This window comes from Hemicordylus capensis, chromosome 2 (assembly GCF_027244095.1).
Source record: "Hemicordylus capensis ecotype Gifberg chromosome 2, rHemCap1.1.pri, whole genome shotgun sequence".
In the NCBI taxonomy this organism is placed as follows: Eukaryota; Metazoa; Chordata; class Lepidosauria; order Squamata; family Cordylidae; genus Hemicordylus; species Hemicordylus capensis.
In genome coordinates, this window is record NC_069658.1 from 63736592 (window position 1) to 63763781 (window position 27190).

Below are 27190 nucleotides of genomic sequence, written 5' to 3' on the forward strand. Positions count from 1 at the left end.
TATCACCCTTTTGGGATCTCATCCTATATTAATTTAGTGGGAAGAGGGTACCATTTGCATTTTTCAATTCAGGCATCAGAATGTTTTGGGCTGGCTGTGTATTGAAAAGGAAATACTTTGCATTTTGATTTACACCTGTACTAGGCCCCTACTGAAGTCAACAGTTAGTATGAATGCATTTAAGATGGCAAGTCAGACCTTCAGAGCAACAACAATGTCCTAGATTAGTGGAGATTAAAGTGGAGGGAGATTTTAGTCTTTTAATCTGTAGCATTTTTGAAAATATGAAGAAGGTATTGCAGATCAGATGTGAGTGAAGCAAATAAATGGAGGGACCAAAGAAAAATCAATATCTCCTCCCCACCCCCATGAAAGTGATAACAAAGGTAGACACTTAAAATGCATTGGCATTTATATGTTCTATTTTCTTTTTGTTTTGCAGGTTAATAGTTTACAAAACTGCAGATCATATTTGTCGAAAAGACCCTTGCAGTTATGCAACAGCTCTCTCAGGCTTTTCTTTAACACAACTGTATTAGCTGATGTCATGTTCAAAATACAAGGTACTAATATCAAGCTTTACCGATTTGTTTTCTCACCTTTTTCCCATCAACTTTAAATTACCTTCTGGTACTTAGGGTTTTGTTTTGTTTTTGTTTTGCATAGGGTAGCATCTCCTTGGTTTTTGCTACAAAAGCAAAACTGAACATTTTCATGGAAGTGAAAATAATAGATTCCTTTCTTTTGATTAGCTAGAATATAATGTTTTGCTGAGGCAAAAATCCAGTGGTCGCATATGGCGCAGTGTCCCGCAGGTGATGTGCAAACTGCCCATGGGACACTGAGTAGTGTGTGGGCCACTATTTATTATAGTATTGAGTGAATATTGCAAAGGCACATGTATGACGGGGAAAAATACACTCATTTGATAGTTGATTACATTGGCACTGTCTTGCCAGTCATGGACCTTATCTGCTATGTGCAGTTAGGCTGTTTGATGGGATTTACTCAGTCCAACTGTGTGCAGGACTTGTAGCCCTTAATTTTTTCCATGCATGGGAATAATGGCAAGTATTTTTATCAACTCCAAACCCTTGCTTGCATGAGATTAAAGAGTTGTTTAATTATTTTGCTTTCAGCTTTGAAAAGCCACAGCCAAGTCTGAATCTCTGTGAACTAGGCACATGCGTACAAGGGAATTCTTTTCTAGATGTCGCCTTCAGTATGCAGAGAAAACAAACAGTCCTTTGAAAGGAGAACAAAATACAAATACACAGCTTGGTGAGACAGACAGCTCAGTTCCAAGGGTTACTCTTGTGGCAATACCTGTAGGAAGTCAAGGGAATGGTGGTTCTCATTGCTTGCCTCACATAAAATATCATGGAATATTACATTGATATTAATGAGCACAACCAATTGTTATAAAATGATGCAATGGAAGTGAAAATAATAGTTTCTGCTCTTAAAATGAGTTTGCCCTTAGATTTAAAAACCTCTTGTACCTAATTTAAGAAGGCAGTACACAGATGTATGCATACTGTAAAACTGCTGTGCTTGGTGGATTGTACCTACTGTTTTGACTGGGCACACATAGCTTAGGCACAGAACTATTTAAATGTTTCAGTGTAGAGCATGTGAAGTAATAATGGAGCATCTTTGAGGATGTGCAAAGTGCTGTTCTTCCCTTGCTCAGTAAATCATCCACACCAGACATTGGGGCAGGTGTTCTAGGTCACAGAGCATGGCATTGAGAGCATGATTTTGTCAAGCCTAGACTGTTCCTTGTTAAAAGTTAACCACTGACTGTGCCCCTTGATGGCATTATTAGCAGGGGAAAAACAGAATTATGGATAAAATGCCTCCCCAGAGCATTATTGTTCTCATTTAGCTGCAAAGCAATGCATTCCAAATGTGAAACATTGGAGCAAATTTGAGTGGTGGGTGTTTTGTTTGTTTGTCTGTTTTGCGGTAAATCAAATGCCAAGTAACTTCTCAAAAGTACTTTCTTCTGGAGTAGTCCTCCTGGAATGAGTTGCACTACTGGAGAAGGCATAGTTTAAAGTTCAAAATGATAAATGTTTCCACACAGGAATATATGCTAAAGCCAGCTAGTTTTTAGATATATGGACTTGTGCTTATTAAAAGGATGTGAAATACTTAGTAGATCTTGTTTACAGTGATCTCCACTGAAATATTCATTGCACAAAAGCCACTGAATGACATTAACTGAAGTGTCCTGCTGAGGAAACACTGTATCGGGGCTGCTGCAGAGCTGTAAGGCAGCCCTGATATTGTTAAGAACAGGCAGGACAGTGGCCCCTCTAATTTTTTTTTCATCTCTGTGCGGAATGAGTTTTGTTCTGGGCAGCAGTATCAAGGCAGTGTGTGCGCACCTGCATTCGGAGTGGGGCCTTCCTGATCCAACCTGAGCGGGATCTAAAATGAACTGAGTGGACATCAAAAAACTCATGAGTGCGCACACGTGCACATGCCGTAGAGGGAACTGTGGGCAGGAGTGCAAGCAGCACTTCTGTAGTTTTTCCTGTGTGCAGTAGGGATGTGCACAGAACTACAGAGGCATGGTCCGGCACTGGGGGGAGTGTGGCTTTAAGGGTGGGGGGTAGTACTTACCCTGCCCCCCGCCGCTCTTCCCCCTCCGGCACTGGACTTTTCTAAAATGTTTTTGGGGCAGCACAATTCCTCCCTGCCGCCCCTGCCCCCGTTGTTGTCTCCCGATTTTACAAGTAGTAAAAGCTGGCGCCACGCATGCGCCCATCGCAGAGCGCGCGTGTCCATTGCCGGCACACATGCCGCATATGTCACAATGACGTATGTGGCGTGCGCGCAGCAGCAACGGGCGTGCGCGCGGCGGCAAAGGGTGCATGTGCACCGCAGCGGGCGCATGCGTGGCGCCAGCTTTTACTACTTGTAAAATCGGGAGACGACGGGGGCAGGGGCGGCAGGGAGGAACTCTGCCGCCCCAAAAATGTTTTAGAAAAGTCCAGCGCCGGAGGGCGAAGAGCGTTGGGGGGGGGAGTACTACCCCCCGCCCTTAAAGCCACACACACACACACACACACACCGCCGGACCGGCTGAATTCCGGACCGGTCCGGAGCCCTCTTGCATGGCCCTGGACCGGTCTGTGCACACCCCTAGTGTGCAACAATGGGGAAAACTACAGAAGCAGTTCTTGCATTACCATCCATCCTTACCAGAATCAGGGCTGCCTTCTGGCTCTCAGCAACCCTGACACACAGTGTTTCATCTCCAGAACTCTGCAAATCACGTTGGCCATAAAATATACTAGTAGGTGAGGCCCGTTGCTGACTGTGCAAAATCATTTTGCGTAGGTTACACTTATAGGAAAGTTCAAGAAATTAAACTTGTAGGATTTCAACTTCAAACATAATTCATTTTATTGAATAATTACCATATATGATAAATTTGAATCATAGTAAATTTGAATTTGAGAAAGTCTGCTTTTCTTGGGCATGATGGTGTTTTGGAATTATTGATCTGATAATTGAGTGTTAAAAATCAGTTGAGAACAATAACAGTTAAAAATGCTGATTACTGTATATTCAGAATTTCTTCTTAAAAATACAAAACAAATAATTTAAATCTTTTCTCAAGCATATTCCAGTGTAAAAAGTAGCTCATTCACCTAATTTAAATGGGAGGATTGTTCAGGGGAAATTCAGTATCAGATCTTAGTGGTGATCCGATATCCTTCACAACGTGGGCTTTGCGTCTGTGCAGTAGTCCCTGCAGAAAGATTTCAAGCTACTCATAGTGTTGTGAAGCTCCTCCCTTTGTTCACAGAGTATGCTTGGTATCTTCAGTGGCAGAGTGCTTTCCAGCTCAGTTCCTCCTTGTTCACCACTGTGAACACTTCCCTTGGGATTTGCTCCTTGTTCTTGGTTCCATAAAACAAAATTTATGGTTGCTTATTATCCTTTCTGACCTTGGACTGCTTCTCTGACTGTTCTTTGCTTCACATTCTGGCTTTGTATCTATGGACTCTAAAAAGACTTAAATGCCATTCCTCTTGCTGTGGGACTTTCCCCTCCTCTGATAGGTATTACGTCTGCCTACTTTGCTTAGGGGAAGACCACAATTCATCCAGAGGTTCTATTTGCTTAGTCCTCTTGCTTATTCGTGGTGATTTTAAGGGATTCTGGGTGATTTTTGGCAATTTTTTGTAAATCAACTCTTTGATTTTTTTGGTCTTTTTGCAACCACAGTTCCTCTAACCCCCGATTCCCATTGAGTTCAATTGCTTGCCAACTGCAAATTTTCCAACAGTGAGGTTTTGCCAGAATGGAACCCTCATGGTTGGCGAGGGATGACTGCATTTAGCACAAACAATGCCACAAACAAACTCTTAAAAAGATATAATAGATAAGGAATAAATATTATGCTTTAAAAATATATGGCAAGTTATGGGGAGGAGGGTGGGGAAGCAGTTCGCACTAATGAACTGGAGGGCCAAATGTTTTGTGAACATTTTTGTGCCCTTAGTAAAGCACATTTTTTTAAACTTTTAGCAAGGGTAGCATCCACAATGGCACTTTCAGTAAATGTTGCACTATTGATAGTAAAAGAGGAACTACCCAAATGCATGTTGCTCACAAGCCCCATTCAGACATTACACACACACCCCGAAACTCTGTGTGTTCACAGTCAGAGTGCTAAAAGCGGGGAAGCACTTCTGTGATCAGCAGTCCCAGCATCGGTTGTCTGCTGATCATGAAAGTGCCTTCCCTCACGGTTGCAGCAGGTCCTTTTGCAAACAAACTGCTGTAACCATGAGTGGCTGGAGAGACAGTGTGAATGGCAGTGCTGGAACGGGGCTTACTACCTGCTTTTGGCACTGTGACTATGCAGTTTCAGGTGCGGGGATGTCTGAATGGGGCTTTTAAGCAACATGGATTTCGGTGGCTCCTCTTTCTTTCTTTTCTGCAAGCACCATTGTGGTTACTACCTCTGCTAAAAGTTTTTTTTAAAAACAAACAAAACAAAAACGGTGCTGAAACAGCAGCTGACCAGGAGAACAGTGGTTTCAAACAGGCATGAAAAACTACAAAATGTAAGGTATAATTTTTGGGAATTTCCGCACTACATGAAAAGGCATTTTAAACTTCAAAGGTGTCAGAGGGTGAGTGTGGTGAACCCTTCATTTGTTACCCTGTAACATATCAATAGGCAATTAGTATAATATTTGAACGCTTTAGACCCCTTTAGATATTAGAAAGGATATTCACAGGCTCCTAAAACTGGGTGTTTTTGCAGTTATCCATGGTGAAAATACCGTCATGATGTTTTTGTCGAACTTGATTGGTTTTTTAGAATGTATTACAATATGCACTAGGCATTGGGACTACTTGAGAAAAGCAAGAATTGTGGATAATATCCTAACCATTTATAGGGTGATTGGAGTGGGAAAAGTTTCATGTGCACACAGGGGAGGGGGATTCCACTTCTTCCACCACTTATCGCTTCCTGTTGCAGCCCCTGCTGCACATTCTGCCTTCATGCCCCCTAGCCACCAGGAATAGATTTTAGGGGGAAACAAAGGGTAGGAGAGATTGGTCAAAATTGCCCCTCCCTCTTGTGCAAGTAGAACTTCCACTCATGCTACAATCACTTAGGACAGGGTTCTTGGACTTGGTTGGATCCCCAGAAGTTGTTGAACTACAATACTCATAATCCCATTGTGGAATGGCCTCAGGCCATTGTGATTGGGAGTGATGGGAGTTGTAGTCAATAACATCTGAGAACACCTAACTTAGAATATAGCCCTGGGGCTGCGTTCTAGTCATATCCAGGAGCATCTTGGAGATTATTACAATACAATTTGTCATTTTTCTATCTACATAGAAGTAACTGTGTAGAAGTTGCACCTTGGTTGGAAAAGTAGATCAGTATCTGAACTCACTGAATACAAGTAGTTCACATGTGCAAGATCAACAGTTGAGTTAAACTGAAATTTTGGAAGATCGAAACTAATTTTATGCATAGCTCTGGGAGCACACAGAATATCTGCAGTGGAGACTTCTGCATTGGAAGTGACACTAGTATGGTCTGCTGTGCTGCCTGTTGTGTGCAATCTACTTGTGACTGGTTAATAGGACACAGCTGCATAGTGTTGAGTAGTATTGGCAGCCAGATTTCTTTAGGAGGGCACATTGCTTGCTCCTGCCCATGCCACACATTTATTCTGTTTTTGTGCCATGTGCATGGATAGGGATGGGGGTGTGAACCTACCTTGTGTCTGTGCAACGTCCTGGGAGATGCTGCTGTCATTGATCATGAAGCTGTACTACACAGCAGTAACTGAAGCATACTCCCCTACCAAATTCTCTCTGCTTCTTTGCTTAGTAATCCATAGAACTGGGTTTCAAGCCAATGTGCGGTACAATTCTATTTACTCAGAAAATATGTCTCACTGAATTAAATAGGTCTTACTTAGTAAAGTATGTATAGGGATGTAGTCTTAGGTGTATTGAAAACAGTGGCCAACATCCAGTGCAACGTAATGTGGGCAGTGCGGTGCTGACCCACTCATGCTGCTGCAGGCTCACAGTGAAATACCAGTGGATGTGTGCTTTTGCGCAAGAGTGCAAATACTTCAAGTAGCATGTCCACAATCTGGGAGCACTAGATTGGAAACACATCACTAGTTCAATCAGAAACACATTGCTTGACTGTCAGCAACATGTATCTGATCTAATTAGTGCTTTTGGAATGCTAGTGCACTATTCAAAGCTTTTGCATTCTTGTGCAAAAGTGCAAGCCCACCAGTGGGCTTCCTGGAGCACCTTCCTTGTGAGGCAAGGCTACAGCATCTGGGGCTCTTTAGTTTGGAAGAGACATGACTGTGGGGAGACATGATAGAGGTGTATACAATTATGCATGGGATAGAGAGAGGGGAAAGAGAGAAATATTCATCCCTCTCTCACAGCACTAGAACCAGGTGTCATCCCATGAAACTGAAGGCCGGGAAACTTAGGACCAACAGAAGAAAGTACATTTTCACACCGCACATAATTAATCTGTGGAATTCTCTGCCATGGGATGTGGTGATGGACACTAGCTTGGATGGCTTTAAAAAGGGCTTAGACAAATTAATGGAGGACAGATCTATCAATGGCTACTAGTCTGGTGGCTATAGGCCACCTCCAGCCAAGATGCCTCTAAATACCAGTTGCAGGAGAGCAACAGAAAGAGAGTATGGACATGACCTCACCTCTTGCCTGTGGATTTCTCAGAGGCATTTGGTAGGCCACTGTGCAAAAAAGGATGCTGGACTTCTTAGGCCTTGGGCCTGATCAAGCAGGATAGTTTTTCTGTATGTTAAGTGCTTCACTGTGGGTGTATAGCAGCACGGATGGATCAGTTCTGCCTGTGTTATGCTGCATTGAGTGTTGGCCTTTTGGTATAGTTACATAGATAACAAATTTCAGCAAAATGGACCGTGAATCAAAGTGCCATTAAGTGAAGATAAATGATGAATGAGCAGTTTGTTATTTATGAGCTGATGGGGTGTGTGTTTTGGTTTTCTTTTCTTTTCTTTTCTTCCTTCCTTTTTGAAGTGTTGATGTTCAAGAATTTAAATTTAAAAATTGTTTTGAAGCTTTAAATTGTGGTCATGGTTTTCTTTCTCCCTTTCTTTCTCTCAGGTGCTACAGTGCCAGCTCACAGAGCAGTCCTAGTGGCTCGCTGTGAGGTAATGGCAGCTATGTTCAATGGTAACTATATAGAATCTAATAGTTTTCTGGTTCCAGTTTATGGGATTTCCAAAGACACTTTCCTCTCTTTTCTAGAGTATCTGTATACTGACTCCTGTTGCCCAGGTAAGCAAATGTCTTAATTTGCATAATATCATACTTAAATTAAATATATTTTGAATTTTTTGATGATTAACTTGGTACCTAATAATATGGTTCTGATCAGGGAACCTGAACCCAAAAGCTGGTTCAGAGAGATTTTTTACAGTGAACTGGAATTGAACCTGAGCTTATAATCTCAACGTTGTCTTGAACCTGAAATAGAACTGTGGAACATAAACCAAAAAGTAGTAGTTGGTACAGAATAGATGATTCAATAATCAGGTACTCACAGATCTGGATAGTGATCCGTTGAGCCCATAAGGAAATGGGTTCTGCACCTGCACCTCACGGGCCAACTAAGTAGCTCCTCGCGACGCCCAACCGTCCCCTCGTGCTCTTGGCATCTGCTATATTGAACGGTTGGGCGTCTTCCTGTCAGTTTCTGTTTGACCGCCATAGCGTTCGGACCTCGTTCGGGCTCCTCGGTAACTGAGTATTTTGAGAATATTTTAAGAACAATCTTTATTACCATGGACTGCTATAGGATTGCTTTTTGGATTTTGGACTAGTTTTGTTGACGGATTTGCTTACCTAACAGAAAATTTGACCATTGGATTGTTACTGGATTGAGTTTGTGCTTCGGACTAACTTTGTTGACAGATTGGACGGTTTGTTTTGGTTTACTTGACTTCGGATTGTTGGACAGAAGATGCGCTCTGAGAGAATGGAGCCTAAAACGACTTTTAAGCACTGCATGAAGTGCCGCGTGAAACTACCTTCTACCGACCACCACGAGGCCTGCCTACTGTGCCTCGGTGAAGAACACAATACGGCAGCGTGCAAGATCTGCTGCGCATTTTCAAAGCAGACACGGACAAATAGAGCCTTGTGCCTCCATGCTGCATTGTATGATGAAGCGCTCCATCCCCCTACGCCTCGCCCGGGTCTGCCATCGGCATCGACGTCGAGGGGGGAAGCTTCGACTTCGACACCACCATTGAGATTGGCGTCGGGATCGAAGTCGAAGCAGCACGGAACTGTATATAAATAGTCTAAAACCGTGTCTGCAGACGAGACTTTCAAGAGGCCACTGGAGGTCTCTTGAAAGACATACATCACAAGGGCAAAAAGCGCCGTCATGACTCAGGAAAGGATCATCAAAAAAGAAAGAACCACGGCACACCCTCTCCTTCCTCAGCACAAGGATCTGATGCTGATTGGGATGCGGATGTATGAGAGGCAGGCACGGTGTCGACATCGACAGCACCGCCGAAATCCTTGAGTTCGTAGGCCGTATCTGCGTCGATAGAGCAGCATTCCAGCGGAGGACCAGTGCGTTCCTCGATATCGACGGAACAGCCGGCTTTGATTGCTCAAGCTGAGCGAGTTGAGAGACAGTTACTTTTAAGGCGCCGATCATTATCCCTGGCACGTACTCCTCAACAATCACCCTCTACTCCATCGTTAGAGGGCAGAGGAAGGCAGCAGCTATCAGGACACGGCACAACTACAACACTTAAAGATTTATTGGACTCTGCATCTAGTACCCCTTTGGGCTCTACCTTCCAGGGCTTCTTAAGCACTGGATTAGATGAGCAAGAGGAGAAGGATCTTCCTGTCCCTCCACCCAAAACACCGTTAATCTCACCTAGGACTGTGGTGGGTACTTCACTCCAATCACCATTTGCGGTAGTCCCTCCAAGAACGGGCCAGCCTAGCCCCGAGCAGGGTATACGTCCACCTTCAGCTCAGCCAACTCATTTGTGTGGATTCCGACATTCGCTTCCACATGATTATGGTGATTATTTAAAATGGAAGGCACAGCAAGGGTCTCCACTTCGAAACCAAGCATCGCTACGACAACATGCCATCAGCTACTTGGAACCACCTTCAGGGCATTTGGCAATACCACTTCAACAGCCTCCAGCTGTTCTTTGTCAACAGCCTGCGTGCCAGGTGCCAGAACCCAGACGACTAGTCTCCACATCATGCCAGACTCAGACACCGGTGCTGACACAGGAGAAACCAGGAGGGAAGTGGAAAAGGAAGTCTAGCCCACCACCAAGCCCATCTCAATCGCAGCGTTCGTCCCCATCTCCGGACCCAGGGCAAGAATACTCTGATATGGGGGATTCGGACACGGACCAGGCTAGTCGTCACTCAGATCCACCTTCTGATGTTCCTCCTCGCCTTTCAAGGTCTCCTATGGAGGAACTTAAGGCATACCATTCTTTGATAAGAGAGATTGCAGAGGCATTAGGGATGGACTTGAAACAGCCTGAGACAGAGGTCTCCAACCCAGTGTATAACATGATGCTGAATGCCAAGACGTCTCACCCAGTATCGCTGCCTATGATCCCTGTGATTGCGAAGGCAGCCAAGACAGCATGGGAGACCTTACAGACCTCTAACCCGACATCTAAACTCCTCGAAAATCTATACAGGGTTCAGGAGGGGGGAAATACCTACCTTCTCCGTCATCCAGATCCAAACTCCATGGTTGTGGATTGTGCAGCTACATCTAAGGGTGGTCGCCGCCATACGACACCTGTAGTCGAGGGCAGGAAGATTGATGTTCTAGGTCGGAAGTTGTATACCACTTCGAGCCTAGCTATACGCGTAGCTAATTATGCGGCCTGCATGGCCTGCTATACTCACCTGCTTTGGGACAACTTGCTACAAGATTCCACCTCTATGACTCCACAGGGGTTGCAGGATAGGTTCAATGAGATTTATGACAAAACCACATCAATCACAAGGCAGCAGCTTAGTGCTTTTAAGCATCTAGCCGAGACGGAGTCAAGAGCCATGGTTACCGGTGTCTCCATGCGCCGCTACACTTGGCTCCGTTCAACAACACTGCAACAAGATATGAAGGATCGAGTAGAGAATCTGCCTTTTGACGGGAAAGGCTTGTTCCATGAAGACACCGACACGATGATGGAGTCGTTAAAGAAATCTAAGTTTACAGCAAAGACTTTCATGGTGACTACGTCTACATCGTATTCTCGAAACCACAATTATGCCCGTCAACGTCCATACCGATACCAGGAAAGGAGAGATTTCAGGAGACAAAATAGACCTTACCAGCGTTCAAAGGGATTCAACAACAAGAAGAACCAGAACAATCGCCCTAATAAGGACAATTCCAAACAGTCATTTTGATTGTTCTGCCAGCCCACTGCATACACAAGCAATAGCCAGGACCAGTGTCAATGGCCCTGTAGTTGCCAGCTCGACCATCAGACTGGGAAGCCATGCCCAAGCATGGCACAACATAACATCAGACCAATGGGTACTGAGAATAGTTCAGACAGGGTATGCAATCGAGTTCAGAACTCTTCCCCCGTTCTCAGGCCTGAGGTTTACCAGGGCTACAGCAGTTCTGGAGGAAGAGATACAAGTGTTATTAGGAAAGAAGGCTATTGTTCCAGTGCAGTGGGCGAGGAGGTTGTCAGGATTCTACTCCCGCTATTTTCAGATACCCAAGCGGGATGGGGGGATCAGGGCAATCATGGACTTAAGAGGACTCAACGATTTTGTCTTGACTCAGAAATTCAGAATGACAACGTTGCAGGAAATTCTCCCCTTCTTGCAGCAGGAGGAGTGGGCGGCAACGTTAGATCTGAAAGATGCGTATTTTCATGTGGGCATCCAGGAGAATCATCGGAAATACCTCAGATTCACGGTATGGGAAGCAATATACCAGTATGCAGTCTTGCCTTTTGGCCTGTCGACGGCCACAAGGGTTTTTACCAAGGTGGTTGCTGTGATTGTAGTGTATCTGCAAACGTAGGGCTTGGTGGTATACCCTTATTTAGACGACTGACTCCTGGTGAACAGAGACAAGGACCAGCTCTGCAGTCAGATTCATTTGTTGTTACACCTCCTTCAGGAGTTAGGAATCAACGGAAAAAGTCAAACTGAGCTCCAAGGAAACAGCTGAATTTCATAGGAGCCGCCCTCGACATGGAACAGAAGAGAGCGTTCTTGCCAAGGGAGCGTTACCGCCAGATCAACGCACTGGTGCAGCGTTTCTGTGCAAACCCCTATCAAACTGCAAGGCAAGTTCAAAAGTTGTTAGGTTTGATGGTATCCTGCAATACGACCGTCAGGTATACATGTCTTCGAATGCGTCCCCTGCAAAGATAGTACCTAAGGCACTTCTGACGCAATGTGGACAGCCAGGGGTTACGCTTACACCTCCCCCAGGGTGTACTGACATCCCTGCGTTGGTGGATGACGGAGCAGAACCTACAACACGGGGTTCCTTTCAAGCCATTGGTGCCATGAACTTGGGTGATGATGGATGCTTCCCTACTGGGATGGGGGGCACATTGCGGACAGCACTGCATTCAAGGGCGGTGGACTCTCCAACAGGCACGACTGCACATAAATTACCTAGAGTTGATGGCAGCCTTTCTGGTGCTAAAAGCCTTCGAGCCACAGCTCAAGGGGGAAGTAACACAAATTCACATGGACAACACAACAGCAATCGCATACATCAACAAACGGGGGCACGGTCTCCCCCATGCTTTGTACCTTGTCCATGAGGTTGTGGGACTGGTGCATCGAGCACACCATTTATCCAGTTGCAATCCACATACGGGGTGTGGACAATCATCTGGCCAATGCACTCAGTCGGACCAGCCAAGTCAATCACAAGCACGAGTGGGAGATCAAGGCGGCTTGTATCGAGCGTCTCTTCAGTCTTTGGGGCATCCCGTCAGTGGATATGTTTACCACAGCAGCCAACAAGAAATGCAAGAGGTATTGCTCTTGAGCAGGCGTGGGGGTAGGGTCGCTAGGCGACTCTTTTCAGTACAATTGGAACAGGGGCCTTCTCTACCTATTTCCACCACTGCCGCTGCTGAATCGGGTGTTAGCCCAAATCTTGAGAGACAGAGCGACCTGCATACTCTTGGCCCCGTGGTGGCCACGTCAACCGTGGTTTGCACCTCTACTTCGGCTATCAGAGGGCAACTACTACAGGTTCCCGATAACTCCAGGCCTCCTCCAGAGGGAGGAGGGCCGGGTGCTACATCCCGAGATCCAAACTCTAAGCCTCACAGCTTGGAGACTGGGTTACTGAAAAACATTCTACTAAATAGTCGACGGCTATCCACTAGACAAAACTACTCTTGTAAATGGAAGAGGTTTAAGGCCTATGCTAAGCTTCGTGGATTCCGCCCTTTCCAGGCTACAGTATACCAAGTGCTTCTGTATTTGACCAGTTTAAAGATGAAGGGATTGGCTAACGTTTCTCTGAAAGTTCATCTGGCGGCCATTTCGGTGGAACTACCAGGATGGGATGGGAAATCTGTCTTTACCCATCCAGAGTGCAAGTGGTTTATGAAGGGACTTAATAATTTGTACCCCCTTTTGAAAAGACCAATTGAGCAGTGTAGTCTCTTGTTGGTACTCTCGGCTCTCACTGAAAAGCCTTTTGAGCCCCTCCATTCGGCCAACCTCCGCATGCTAACGCTCAAAACAGCGTTTCTGGTGGCAATTACCACGGCAAAACGTGTGGGGGAATAGACAGCTCTAAGGTTGGATAAGTCGTACACCCAGTTCTACCCACACAAGGTGGTGATGCGATTTGACCCAAGCTTCCGACCAAAGGTCATTACAGAATTCCACCTTAATCAGGAAATAGTGCTGCCTACCTTTTTTAAAGACCCGCAGACAGTGCTAGAAAGGACGCTGCATTCCTTAGATGTGCGCAGAGCTGTGTTTTATTACCTAATGGGAACTAAAGCATTTAGGAAGTCAAAGAAGCTTTTCATAACTTTTAAGGGCAAGCACAAGGGCCATCCGGTGTCCCGATAACGCTTGGCACACTGGCTGGTGGAGCTGATCCTGTTAGCATATAAACAACAGGGAATAGCTCCCCCAAAGACGATACGAGCCCATTCAACTAGGGCGTACTCAGCATCGACAGCCCATCTTTCGGGTATCAAGATGGATGACATTTGCATGGCTGCTACGTGGTCGACGGAGCAACCATTAATCAAACATTATGCAATAGACCTGCGCATGGCACGTCAGGCAGAATATGGAAGAAGTGTCTTGAAAAGGGTGCTGCCATAGAGTCCATCCTTCTGCACCCACCACCTTGGTGGGTAGCTAACTAATCACCCATTTCCTTATGGGCTCAACCGATCACTATCCAGATAAACAGGTTGCTTACCTGTAACAGATGATCTGGATGTGATCCGTTGAATCCGCAAGACCCTCCCAAACCATCCCCACTGCAGAAGTATGATATACGGAAGTATGATTGTAAGCTACGGCAGATCGTAAATTACTGGCGTGTAATTTTTGTGTAAATTACTGCACAGAATCTGACAGGGAGACGCCCAACCGTTCAATATAGCAGGTGCTGAGAGCACGAGGGGACAGTTGGGCGTCGCGAGGAGCTATGTAGTCGGCCCGCGAGGTGCCTGCGCAGAACCCATTTCCTTATGAATTCAACGGATCACATCCAGATCATCTGTTACAGTTAAGCAAACTGTTTATTCTGTTTCATGAAGTTCATAGATATCAAACCACAAGAATTTTCAGATGGACTAATACGCTCATTTGTATAGCAAGATCTATTAAAAAATGACTGTTCACACATGTGAATGAGAATAGACAAGCATACAGGTAATGTGTAATTATTATGTTTGCACTATAGATAGTGTGCACTATCTAACTCTGGTTTGCTGTTGTTACCAGCCAGCATTCTGCAAGCCATGTCGCTCTTGATTTGTGCTGAGATGTACCAAGTGACAAGACTCCAGCACATCTGTGAGCTTTATATCATCACACAGCTACAGAGTATGCCCAGTAGGGAATTAGCATCAACCAGCCTGAGTGTTGTCAGCTTGCTTAGAAAAGCAAAGGTAGGTGTTGACAGCTTATACATGTATAATAAATGTATAAATATACATATTCAGTTTTATTAATACTTGACCAATAGAGATTTATCTTTTGTATTTCTCTGGCCAGCAAACATTGTGATGTTCCACAGATGCTTAGTTGAGGTTAGGGTTGCCAGCTTGTCAGGGGGGAAAGAAAAAAATTACCTGACCTGCTGCTGCTCTTTTACAGGAGTTTGATGTACAAAAATGAGCAGGTGAAGCTTTTACAGCAGGCCATGGAGCTAAACATGATTACCTGCTGATTGTTGCAGCTCAGTCTTCCTGTGGGGTTAGCTACCAAGGCTGCTTCAAAAGTTATCAGCCTGATCTGAGGCAAAAGAGTAATAATGATTTCCCCTTCAATATTAATGTGATACAGAGACCTATTGAAATTCCCATCCACTCCTAATATGCCCTGTGGAGTCCTGGTCATAGGAGTGAGTGGTGAGAAATGTAACTTTAAGGTGACTTTCCCATTTCAGAACTACTGGGTGAATTATTATTGTTATTGGTGGACAGGATGCACAAGTCTAACAGGATGGAAGGCGGTGTTGCCGACAAGGAAGTAGTGGTGCCACTGTTTCCAACTTGTGATTGTGCAGGCAGCTTCCCTGTGGTTTCTCCCGTTGTGATGAATGGGAGAAACCATGATGATGCTTTTTGTGCAACCACTGGTTGGAAACAGTGGCACCACTGCTTTCATGTCCATAACATAGAACATGCAAGCAAGATGTAATGCTGGTGGTTGGAGACTGGAATGCCAAATCTGGAAAAGGTAAGGAGGAAAACGCAGTCAGCCTATATGGCCTAGGAAACAGAAATGAAACAGGAGAACGACTTAATAGTTTCTGCCAAGCCAATGATCTCTTCATTGCTAACACATTCTTCAAACAACCAAAGCGGTGCCTATACACATAGACATCACCAGATGGAGTACACAGAAATCAGATTGATTACATTATTGGTGCAAGGAGGTGGAAGAGCTAGCTCAGTTATAACAGCAAAGACATGGCAGGGGGCCGACTGTAGAACCAATCACGAACTGCTCATGTGCAAGTTCCAAGTCAACCTAAAGTGGAAAAACAAAGCTATCCAGCTTCCATGATATGATCTTGAGAATGTTCCCACCATTTCCAAGGAGAACATCAGGAACCACTTTAAAGTTCTGAACCTCATTGATAGGGAACCAGAGGAACTGTGAAATGAAATCAAATAAGTTGTTAAGGATGAATGTGAAAAGAGACTGCCAAAGACCAAGAAACAGAAGAAAGCAAAATGGATGTCAGAACAGATGGTGGAAATAGCCCAGAAGAGGAGAGAAGCCAAAGTCAAGAAAGATAAAGACCTCAGGAGGGAACTTTATAGGGAATTTCAGAAAGCTGTTAGAAGAGACAAGAAGCAATACTACAATGACATCTGTAATGACCTTGAGGATGGAAATAGACACGGAAAAATAAGGCAAGTTTCCAAAAGATCTCTGAACTCAGAGGGAGGTTCTAACCTCGAATTGGTATGTAAAGGGATGCCAAAGGACAGATAGTAACTGATTAAGAGAAGATCAACCATAGATGGAAGGAGTATACTGAAAATCTGTACAGAAGCGATGTCAACATCCAAGATACTCTAGAAGATATCCCCTACTTGCAAAAACTTCTAGTATGGGAAGATGAAGTTAGATCAGCACTCCAGTCATCACCGTCAGACGGCTACAGGAATTGATGGAATAGCTACAGAAATATGGCAGGCCACAGAAGAATCAGACAAGACTCTAACCAAACAATACCAACAAATTTGGATAACACCACAGTGGCCAACAGATTGGAAGAGGTCAGTCTACATACCCATACCAAAGAAAGGAGATTTAACAGATTGCGCAAACCATAGCAGAATATCCTTAATTTCACATGCTAGCAAAATAATGCTCAGGATCATCCAACACTGATTATAACCCTACATGGAAAGGGAGCTGGATGTTCAAGATGGTTTCAGAAAAGGCCAAAGAACAAGAGCCATCAACAATTATTTATGGTTTAAGTATAATTTTAGTATTATGTTTTGTATTGTTGTGAGTTGTGTGTGCAAACTACTTTGGGAGCCAAAAGTCAAGTCCTTAGATTTTTTAAAAAATTTAGCTACTAACTTCAATAAATACATTTTATGGAAGGTATTTTCATGAACTTTGTCATCTTAAATGAGTTGATATTCAAGTATAACTGGGTTATAGACCATCCTCTTGCAAATTAATCACCTATATTGTTCCTGCCAAAATCTTTTTACTATAATATTCCTTTACATTTTATTTCCATTTGTTTACATTTATTTCCATGTGTTTTTTTCTTGCAGTTTCACAACTCTGATTGCCTTTCAAATTGGCTACTTCATTTTATTGCTTCTAACTACTTAATCTTCAGTCAAAAACCTGAATTTGAAGATCTTTCGGGTAATTTACTAATTTGCTTCCTAAACAAAAACAATTTATATTTGGATGAATACTGCAGTTCTCACTGTCAACAAAAGTGCAAGTTATTGCCTCTACATCTCTTGCATTAGCAGAGTGGCAGGATGCTCTTTGTGCCCAGTCACTTTTAAATCAGCTGGAATATGCCCTTTCTCCTTTACTTAGGAATTGATAAAGCTTGCCAGGGAAACATAGTGGCTGGCATACTGCACAAGAGTATATCTGTCTAGTAACGTTGCATTTGTGCAATTTGCATCAATTGTACAAACACAAAACTTGAGCAAATTGCACTACACAGGAGGAAGCCATTAGAAATAATGGGCTGAAGCCTGTGTAATGCAATTTGCACAAATTTTGTGTTTGTGTAACTGCACTGTTACTAGGCTGTTAGATAATTGTATTGATCTAAAAGGGAGTATTTTGGGAGACTAGCCCCACCCCAATATTCTCCAAAATTTCTCAGGGGAAGAATATGGAAGGTAAAAAAATTGTCAAATTTGTAAGCAACCCTCAAATTGCTTTTTAAAATTTCATGAGGGTCTTAGAGGCAAAGTTGTTATTCTGTACTCTTCTCATAAAAACTTAGAAAACCAGACTATCTATCTCTCTATTTGACATATTTGTATACTGACCAAAACTTGAGTCTCTGGGCAGTTTACAATAAAACAATACAAAATTACAACAGAAAAATACAAAAATTATATTTTTTGTAATTTTAATGAAAATTTTAAGAAAAACAACTTAAAATTTTTAAGACAATGTCAAAAACTATTAAAACAATATTTAATTAAAAATCTGGGTGAACAGATGTCTCTTTAAGTACTTTTAAAAAGTTGTCAGAGATGGGGAGGCTTTTATTTCAGCAGGGAGTGCATTCCAAAGCCTTGGGGCAGCAATTGGAGAGGGCTTGTCCTGGAGTAGCCACCAGCATCATTAGCAAGACTGGTTTCCATTTCATAATCCTGAGGTTACTTTTTTGTTTTCTTAACAAACACTGGCATTTTATCTAAAATATCCCAGCCAATTTGAGAATCCAGACTACATGAGATTGCAGACAAAGGATGGGTGTGTGTGACCATATGTTTCCTCAGCTTCATGGCTGAGAGGGGGATTTGGGCTTGGATCCTTTCTCGCCAGTTCCAACACTCAGCACTCACTCAGAGTAACTGAGATTAACTGAGAGTATATGAGAAAGGAGGCAAAAAAGCTAGTGTCACAGAGGGAGACATGAGGAAGGCTGGAGGGGGTACTAATCTTGTTTTTGGTATGCAAACTTAGTTGCCCCAGGCTAAGTCCAAGGCTTTAGATTTGCAAATGAAATTTCTATGAGGAGAGTACAGAAAAGCAACTTTGCTTCTCCTCCTTGGAAAAATGTGTGTTTGTATAGACTACTATATAAAATAAAACAGATCCAATTACGTGCTTCGGAATTAATGAAGCAAGTAATTCTTTAAATTAAAAAAAACAAAAAGTATCAATTCATCCCATCCCCCCCCCCGGCCCACCTCACATGCTCTGGAGGGCCTGCTTCCTCTAGACCCAGGACCCCAAGGACTCATCTATGGGGATGCAATATTTTCCTGTGTGTGAAATTTGAGAGTTGAGAAATTGTATATGGGAGATAATTTTCCTAAGCTTCCTGCCCTGCACAAGCAAAGAAAATTTTTAAAAAACCAATAGATAATATTCTCATCCATGTATAGAAGACACACCTTTCAAAACTCTCAAAGAGAGCAAAGCAAGCTTGAGCAAATTTTAAAAGGCCAGTGATGGCCTGTAGAGGTGGAGTGAGGGAGTGGAACGCAAGCTGCAGATGTAGCTCATTCACATTCCTCTCACTTCACTGTGGCATTAAACCCAGGTGCATGGGCTGCACATTCACTGGGTTCCCCAACCTGGCGAATGAGTAGGCCACATGCCTGGGGTTAGCGCCATGGCAGGGTGAGGTGAGAAAAAGACAGGCAGCTGGGTGAGGTAAGAAGAAGCCAAGCAGAGTGCAAATGAGCCACACTTGTGGCTTGTTTTCTGCCGTGCCCCTGCCGCCTTCACCCCTACCAGCAGTTGCTGTAAAAGGGCATGGGTGGCTCTTAGAAATTAATGAAACCATAGGTCAGACAACACTGAAGGGTGGGGGGAGAGAAACAAAAAGCAGTTTCCACAATTGTTGATATACTAATAAGGAGCTGCCACATTCTTTGTGGACATTATGTGAAGACACATTCTAAGGGCCAAATTACAGTTTATGTTAAATATGTAGTTTGGCCTTGCATCTCTCTCTGAGTGTGCCAGCTTAAATAAAGCTGTAGGGGACTTTGATCAAGATTGCAAGGAGAGCTCTCTCTTTCTCCTTGTGCTTTAGTCCTGATGAAAGTGCTCCCCCCACACACACACCAAGCTGCTATTATCTTCAGAAGGAAGCTCCAATTGGCATTCTGCACTCCAGCATTTAGTTTTAATAGAAACATGGGCCCTTTAAACTATCCAAAGCCAGCCTAGCTCCCTTAAAGAGTTGTAGGTGTAACTACTTTAGATATTTGGACAGCTTTATGGAAACATGGAGGGGCAAATGCAACGATTTCTGGGTGAAGGGACAAGTCAGTGGGCTATCACTGCCCTTCGCTAAAGTTCCTAGATCTTGCATCTAAGCCTCTCAGAAGGGACCGGAGAATCCCGGAGCTTTAGCAAAGGTCAGTGATAGCTCATTGACAGACAGTGTCCCTTTCCCCAGAGGTCTTTGCCATTTTTCTCTCCATGTTTTAGCTTGTCTTCTATAATAGCAAAAGTATAAGACAATTCATTTATATCAAGCATAGAAAAGTGCAGTGTTTGGGGCTTGGATTAACATGTTGTGAATTTCTGTTTTCATAATACGCTAGAATCCTATTAAATTGCTTTTAACCTTTTGATCTTGTCTGGATATGTATTTATACTATGTGTTACATTCTTTTTTATTTTTAATTAGTTGAAGAACGCAATTTCGTTGAAATGCATAGATGGCCTTCAAGTATGTACCTGAAACAGCTTGCAGAATACAGGAACTACATTCATTCTCGGAAATGCCACTGTGTAGTAATGTAAACTGAAAGTTGATCCTTCTTTGTTTACTAAAAGGAGAATCACAGGAAGGCAATTGTTTCAGGAATCTTTCTGCTGCACAAGACTGAATGAAAATACTGGCTGGCATCAGGACTAAATTGACAAGTCCTATTGAAATGTAGTTGTCCTTTAGAATACTGTTGAGTAATTTAGTCAGAATGACATCTACTGAGCTTAAATGCTGTGAAACAATATATGTAATATTGTACTTGTGAATGAGCAAGTATTCTTTTTAAAAGCATGTGAAACAAGTTGTAGGACAGCATAAGCATTTAACTAGGCTGTGTCCCAGTTGCACTGCAGAGTCTGATTTGAATTTAATTTTATATAGATATTTCAGCTTATGCCATGTTATTTCAATTTCCTAGAGCAGTTTGAACTATTAAGAACTTGACTATCTTGCCAGGCTCCATCACTGGGGCTTTTTAAGAGTCCAAAGGAAAGAGATCCCAAACTCATTAGATTTCTGTGGGCCCCGCTCCTTAGGGAGCTATTAAACCCACTTCTTTTGTTTATATAGATTCCTAGTAGAACAAGCTAATGATTTATTTATGGGGACCGTTTAGTTTTGTAAAAATAGGGCTTGGTTGTAGTTTTGATATAATGGGAGTTAAAAATGTAACACCTGTTGCTGCATAAAATCTTTGTGCAATGATGTAAAAATATTTCTCAAAGGGGCCCTCAAGTTTTCTCCTCACTGGAAGTGTTTTTCATAACAGTAACACACGTAGTATCCTCCCCCACTCCCACCCCGGTCCTCATCCTGTCAAGCAAAAAAAGTTGTGTGATGCGCTTTTTCATGACTTCATTGTAACATTGTTCTCCACAAAAGTGTCTGGTATGATTTGTGGAGGAAATCACAGTGGGGGTTGCTGCAAACACTATAAGGCAGCCCCCAATGCAGAGAATGAGCCGTTTCACAATGAACACTGCTGCAGTTACTCCCATTCGTGACAATCGGAGTAGCTGCAGTAGTGCTGATTGCACAACCACTTGTGCTCTGCAGTGTTGGAACTGCCTTATGAGTCTGCAGCAGGCCTGAAGCAGTGTGCAGCATCACTGAGATGCTGCGTGCCATCTCCACTAGGGATGTGTGCACAAACTGATTTGTACACTCCCGGGAAGTGGGGAAGGCCTTTAAGGGTCAGGGAGGATGCCCATACCTTCCCCATCTCTTTTCCCCTGCCAGTACTCTCCCCAAAACTGCTGGTGCGGGGCTGCAGCATACCTCCCTGCAACCAAGTAAGCATCATACCGGAAGTGTCTGGTGTGCGTGTGGGTCATGCACACGCATGTCAGCCCCTTCTGGTATGATGCGTACCAGGGCTTCTGGGAGGTACGTTGCAGCCCCGCACCATCATTTTTGCGGGGAGTACTGGTGGGGGGAAAGCGGTGGGGAAGTTAAAGCCCCCACGCTCCGCCTTCAAACCGGCTCGTGCACATCCCTGATGTCCGCCAGTGAAAACACTATAAGAATCCTGTAACAATATTAAATTTGAGCCAACTTTTTCCAAGTAGATAAAGAATTAGGGCCTCACATTTTCCACAAGAATTCCTTAACTGAAATTATTCATAAAGGAGGTATGTAAAGAGAAACACTTCTACGCATCAGGGCTGTGTGCATCAGAAAAATTGGAATTCCTACCCCCCACCATGAGGAGGCAGCTGTCTGAAGGGCAACCGCCCCAGGTGGGGGAACCTTTAAAAGTCCCAGTACTGGTGCAGGGAAAGCTGGACGGCTGCAGCAAATCTTGGGAGCATCCTGGGAATGGACAGGGAGTGATGCTCAGGAGGCTGGGCAGCACAGGGATGCCTGGGAAATGTAGTTCCAGAAGAAGACTCCTTCCTTTCTTTTGGTAGAAGCTCTGGGAGAAACTACATCCCACAGGCGTCCCAGCCACCCCTCATGCATGCTCAGCCTTCCCTACACCACTCCGCACTCACCCTCTGGATGCTCCCAAGATACACCGCTGCAGCCCAGCCCTGTCCCTGCCAGTACTGGGATGGCTTTTAAAGAACTTCCACCCACCATCTTACCTGGGGCAGTTGCCCCGCGAATGGCTGCCTCCTCATTGTGGCGGTTGGGAATTCTCAACTGGAATTCTGACTTTTCCGACATGTATAGCCCTACTATGCACCTTGCATTTACAGCTTTGCCATGGGCATGATCCCACCTGTACACCCAGGGGCAGAGTATTATGGGTCCTGTGTGCTAGCCATACTGATGGGTCAAGGGGGCATCCCCAACCCCCAACCATAGCTTGTTGCTTACACTTTGGTATCCAGGATGCATGAGGAGAGGAAACGGAGTAACTGGACTGACATGCTCTGGGCTTTTTGGATCTGTTTTTATTGTTTTACATGTTTTTAATGTTTATTTTGTAAATCACTTTGAGGACACTGGTTGTTTGAGTAGTATATAAATATCCAGACTAGGATTTATTGAACCAGACCAGGATTTAAGTTCCACGGGGTCTCAGTGCACTTCCCATCCAGTCCCTTTTGCCATCCCATTCTCCCCATGACCAGCTGGTAATTAACAAGACCAGGTATGGGTTTTACTCTGCCCCAGTGGAATTCCCCTGCGCTCTGGCAGGTTGGTCCAGGTGGGCTCTGCATGTGTTCCACCACAATCAGCCTTCATAGCTGGGCTTGTATGAACTCAGAGGGCTGGATGTTCTCCTGGGAGGCATGGGGCATCTCCCATTACTGTGCAGCTGCACACCGGCTGAGAATGGCCCCTGTTGGCATATATAGATGAAGTGCTTCTGCACTCCATCTTCCCCATGCAGAAACAGTGTATGATAATGCCTCTGTTTCCTGAGGTGAAATCTGAATCAGGGACTCGGCCTGCAGCTTACAGTTTTAACGAATATACTACTCCCACTGTTGTTCTCAAATAAGCTTCATGCATTTTAGTGACCTTTGTATATACTGTTTTATATTAGGTTTTTAATATTTTTTTTAAAACTCTGAAGCATTTCTGGAGCTCTTACTAGAAACATCACTTTCCAGGAGTGGTATTTTTTCCCCTTTTTATCAAGGCAATTTAAAAAGCATTTTCTGCATTTTTCTTTGACATGCTATAATTAACATGGAATGTACAAATAAAAATGTTATAATTTATTCCTTTCTTTTAATATGAAAATGTAATATGTTTTTGTATTACTAGGTCAGTAGTGCAAGCATGGAGATGTCCCTTCTATAGATGTCTAATTATTTGTGAAGTATGCAAGCACACAAGGGGTTGTAATTCCCCACCTGCACTCCCTCTTCTCTTGCATGTATTAGATACAAGTTTTGCATACTATAACCATGGCAAATTGCAAATGGCTTTGATAATTTATTACAGCAATTTCAACATGTGTATAAATCTAAGAACATTATTCTTAAACATAGAGGCCACTCAGGCAATCCAAAACTGTGTTCTGCCTGGGTTTGGGAGATGTGTGTGCTCCCAATTTTCAGTTGTGTGGAAGCAAGGTAGGAGAAACACCTGGGTAGCTTTTCCTCCAACCTTGCTTCCACACAATCACTTCTACCCATGTTTTCTCACAAACCTTGCTTCCACACAAGCAAAAATTGAGAGCACACAAAGCTCCCAAACCCAGATAGAACACTCCTTTTGATTGTGTGAATGCCCTTTTACTTTGAAATGAAAGTTTGTGATCTAAGGTATGTTTGCTTGGAAGTCAGTGCCATGTGTAGGTGTTTGCTACAGTTGTACATTTTGGTCTCAAAATATTTTATACAACAACCCTAAGGACCAATTCTATAGTCTGCTGTGGTGCAGGAGGGCTGCACAAGAGTAAGTGCATGGAACTTGAAGGGAAAACATAGGACCACTATTGTTCCTGCAGAAAACTAGTTGGGACTTGTAAACATTGGAAATCATGCATGGTGCTTGTTTGTGCTCTTGGTTCCTTTTGCAGCTAGGGATGGTATATGGTTACTGATAGATTAGGGCAAGTATACTGGAACATCTTTTACAGTAATTAGTTTAGGTTAAAAAATTAACAAGCCCCTGTAATATTGACACAGACAGTCTTGACAGTTTTTTGAGGGTGGGGTGGGGTGCTAAAAATAAATTGTGTAAAATAAATTTTGCTCCTTTTTGTTGGTAAATTAATTTTTGGTAACTTGATCTGCAGAACTGAGCCGCAAAAACCACCATGATCTCAGTTTCCCCAAAATGTGCATTGCACCATAATAGGCTAAATTCTGCCCATTTACAGAATCAGAAAAATTGAGCTGTAAATTAATTTAGAAAAGGGCTTTTCTTTGTAAGTTTCCTGGCAATTAAGTATAATTGGGAAAACACCTTCCAATTTTTTCTGCATCTCTAACAATAGTAGATCTATGAATAAGCAGGTATATTAAGTAGAATTCAGGAGAATTAATATGGAAGAGATTACTAGTTTATTTTTATATGAAAGTCCTTTCCAGTGACAGACTGTTATAGAAAGTTTCTTAAATGATATTAGCATATATTCATATTTTCAAACCAGCATGGAGGTTTACAGAGAGACAACCTATAATAAGAATCTTTGTTATAGACTTGTCATATGAGATACAAATGTTTGTAGGCATAAGAATCACTTATTTTACTACAGCATGTGTTGAATATTTAAGAATGATGTCACAGGCTAGCAGGTGCTTAAAATTTACAAGATTTTAAATTTACTATTTAATGCCTGATAAGAAAATAAAATGTTTTTACGGTGTACATTTTATGTGGTTATTTACCTATTAAATAGCTATAATTCAAACAAAGCTAGATTGTGTATTTGATCACCAGAACATCTGAATCCTAGTAGATAAAGTCAGTAAGGGCATATCCATAATGCATTTATATTAAGTTCTATGATGAATATTTCATGGTGCTATATACAGTATAGATACTTTAGACTATCCACCCTTTGGCTCTTAGTATCACCATAGTCAACTTCTGGATTCAATTTTTCAAAGGCAAAACTAAGCAGTGGTCTGCACTCAAAGGCGCAACTAGGGAAAACGGGGCCTAGGGCAAGCACTGAAATTGCCCCCCCCCATCTGACATGCATCTTTCAGAAAGCTATTCAAGACAAGGGGATTAGAATCCTTAATATGCACCTATAAATGTTAATGGACTGTCACGGCTTAGAGACAGGTGACTTGTCTTTAAGCCATGAGATAGAAACTTATTTCAGATTCAGAATAGCAATCAGAGTATTTTTTGCAAGTTCACATTTTGTTCATTTAGTGGTATTGATTTTGTATTGTTGATGCTTAGTACTACTCCCCTATATATTATTATTATTTGATCAGCATAGGCACAGGGCGCTAAAACTAGACTGGTATAGATTATTAAGAAGAGCGAGAGAAGCCCTTTCCACAGTCAACATTTACATTCTGATGTTAAGTTAAGCAAATCAATCCATTCTCCAGCTTGTAATGGAGAAGATCATTTTTTTCAAAATTCTAACGAAAACAACAAAGCCCCTACTTATACAGAATTAGGCATGCTTAATATAAATTATACTAATTTCAAAGATTACTCAAGGCATTCCTTTTTGCTTCTTTATTTAAGTTAAGCTAAAAAGAAAACAGCATAAAAACAAAAATAAGGGGGGATCACACATGAAGAGTCAATCATGATGGGCTCCTTGGAAGAGCAGGATATAAATGTTAAAAAAATAAGATAGAATAAAAAATATGGAACATTGGCTAATATTAATATGTACTTTCAGGTAGTATTTCTCACATATTTTCCACAGCACATTGCCAGTAACCATACATGCAAATCAATGATATTTGGTTTGTGTTCATAATTGATTCTAATACACTTCATATCAAGCTTTCAAAGAACTCAACAGGCAGCATATATTTCCCCAAAGAAACAGAATTAAATTATGCCTGATACAGAATGTGAGGAACATGCATTATTTTTTAAAAATCATCACTGGTGCTGCATTACTTAGGATGATGAAACATGATGTACAGCCCACAGAAGGGAAAATAAGTCTTATTATAGCAATACTTGAGATCTCTTCTCCTAAAAAAAATCCACAAACAACCCTGCTAATGTGCACAGTGAAGTCTTTATTCTTGTGATAAAGAATTTTGTGGCAAAATTCTTAAGTAAAGATTGCGGTAAATTATTAGGTAAATTAGTCAGTCTACACAAGGGCTGCATACCAATTCCCTGCAGCCATTTATTTTTTACATTTACAGAGCAGACCTTAGGTTTACCTAATAAACATAATTATTTACCTAATAATTTACCACAATCTCTACTTAAGAAGAATATTGCCACAAAATTCTTTATCACAAGAATGGTGGCTCTGCAATAATTTTTTGCCTGCAATATTCTTCTCAATTCTGTTTGGAAAAAGAAAATGAAAAAACACCAACAAAGGCTGCCTGCCACCCTTTCGAGATGGCAAGGCATTTCAAAGTAAGGGAAGAGTGTTGCTTTAGTTGCATACATCAAGGGCACACCTCAGGAGGAGAACTGGAAGAATTTGTTCAAAGAGGGAAAGAAAAGGGCCACTTTTAATCCAAGCAAGTTTTCTGAAGCAAAGTTTACCCAGAAGCCAGCGAGAGACACAGAAGATGAAGTGCGATCCCTACCCTGCTTCCACAATTATGAAACACAGGCTTCGGCTCTCTGGCTCTGCAGCGGCACATGAGTCTGCAGCCGAGAGAAGATCCTCTCTCTTTCTTCCTGCTGCGCCCGCTGCACGAGCCTCTAGAGAAGCCCCCCAACCAACAGCTGGAGAGGGTGAGAGGCTGTCCCTTCGTGCGGCATGTGCGGGGAGGTCACTGCCAGGCCCCCTGCTGCCCCGCCCCCCTGCTCAGAGAAGCTGCTCGTTGTTTCTCTGTCTCAGGGAGACAGAGAAACAAGAGCAGCTTCTCC

General features: G+C 43.0%; 1 protein-coding gene across 4 annotated transcripts in view; it reads left to right on the forward strand.

The window, feature by feature from the left end:
• The window catches only part of RHOBTB3 (Rho related BTB domain containing 3), a 65012-nt gene extending 39994 nt beyond the window's left edge, over positions 1-25018 (forward strand). For 3 of the 4 annotated variants that reach the window (XM_053292683.1, XM_053292681.1, XM_053292682.1), the window contains 5 exons: positions 443-563; positions 7684-7857; positions 14554-14720; positions 17082-17178; positions 20159-25018. In XM_053292683.1, coding sequence (XP_053148658.1) covers positions 443-563; positions 7684-7857; positions 14554-14720; positions 17082-17178; positions 20159-20274 — 675 coding nt within the window. In that variant the 3' untranslated portion in view covers positions 20275-25018. Of the gene's footprint in view, positions 1-442; positions 564-7683; positions 7858-14553; positions 14721-17081; positions 17179-20158 lie in introns of those variants that run through there. The other variant, XM_053292684.1, reaches the window with a different exon arrangement.
• Positions 25019-27190: the final 2172 nt, after the last annotated feature.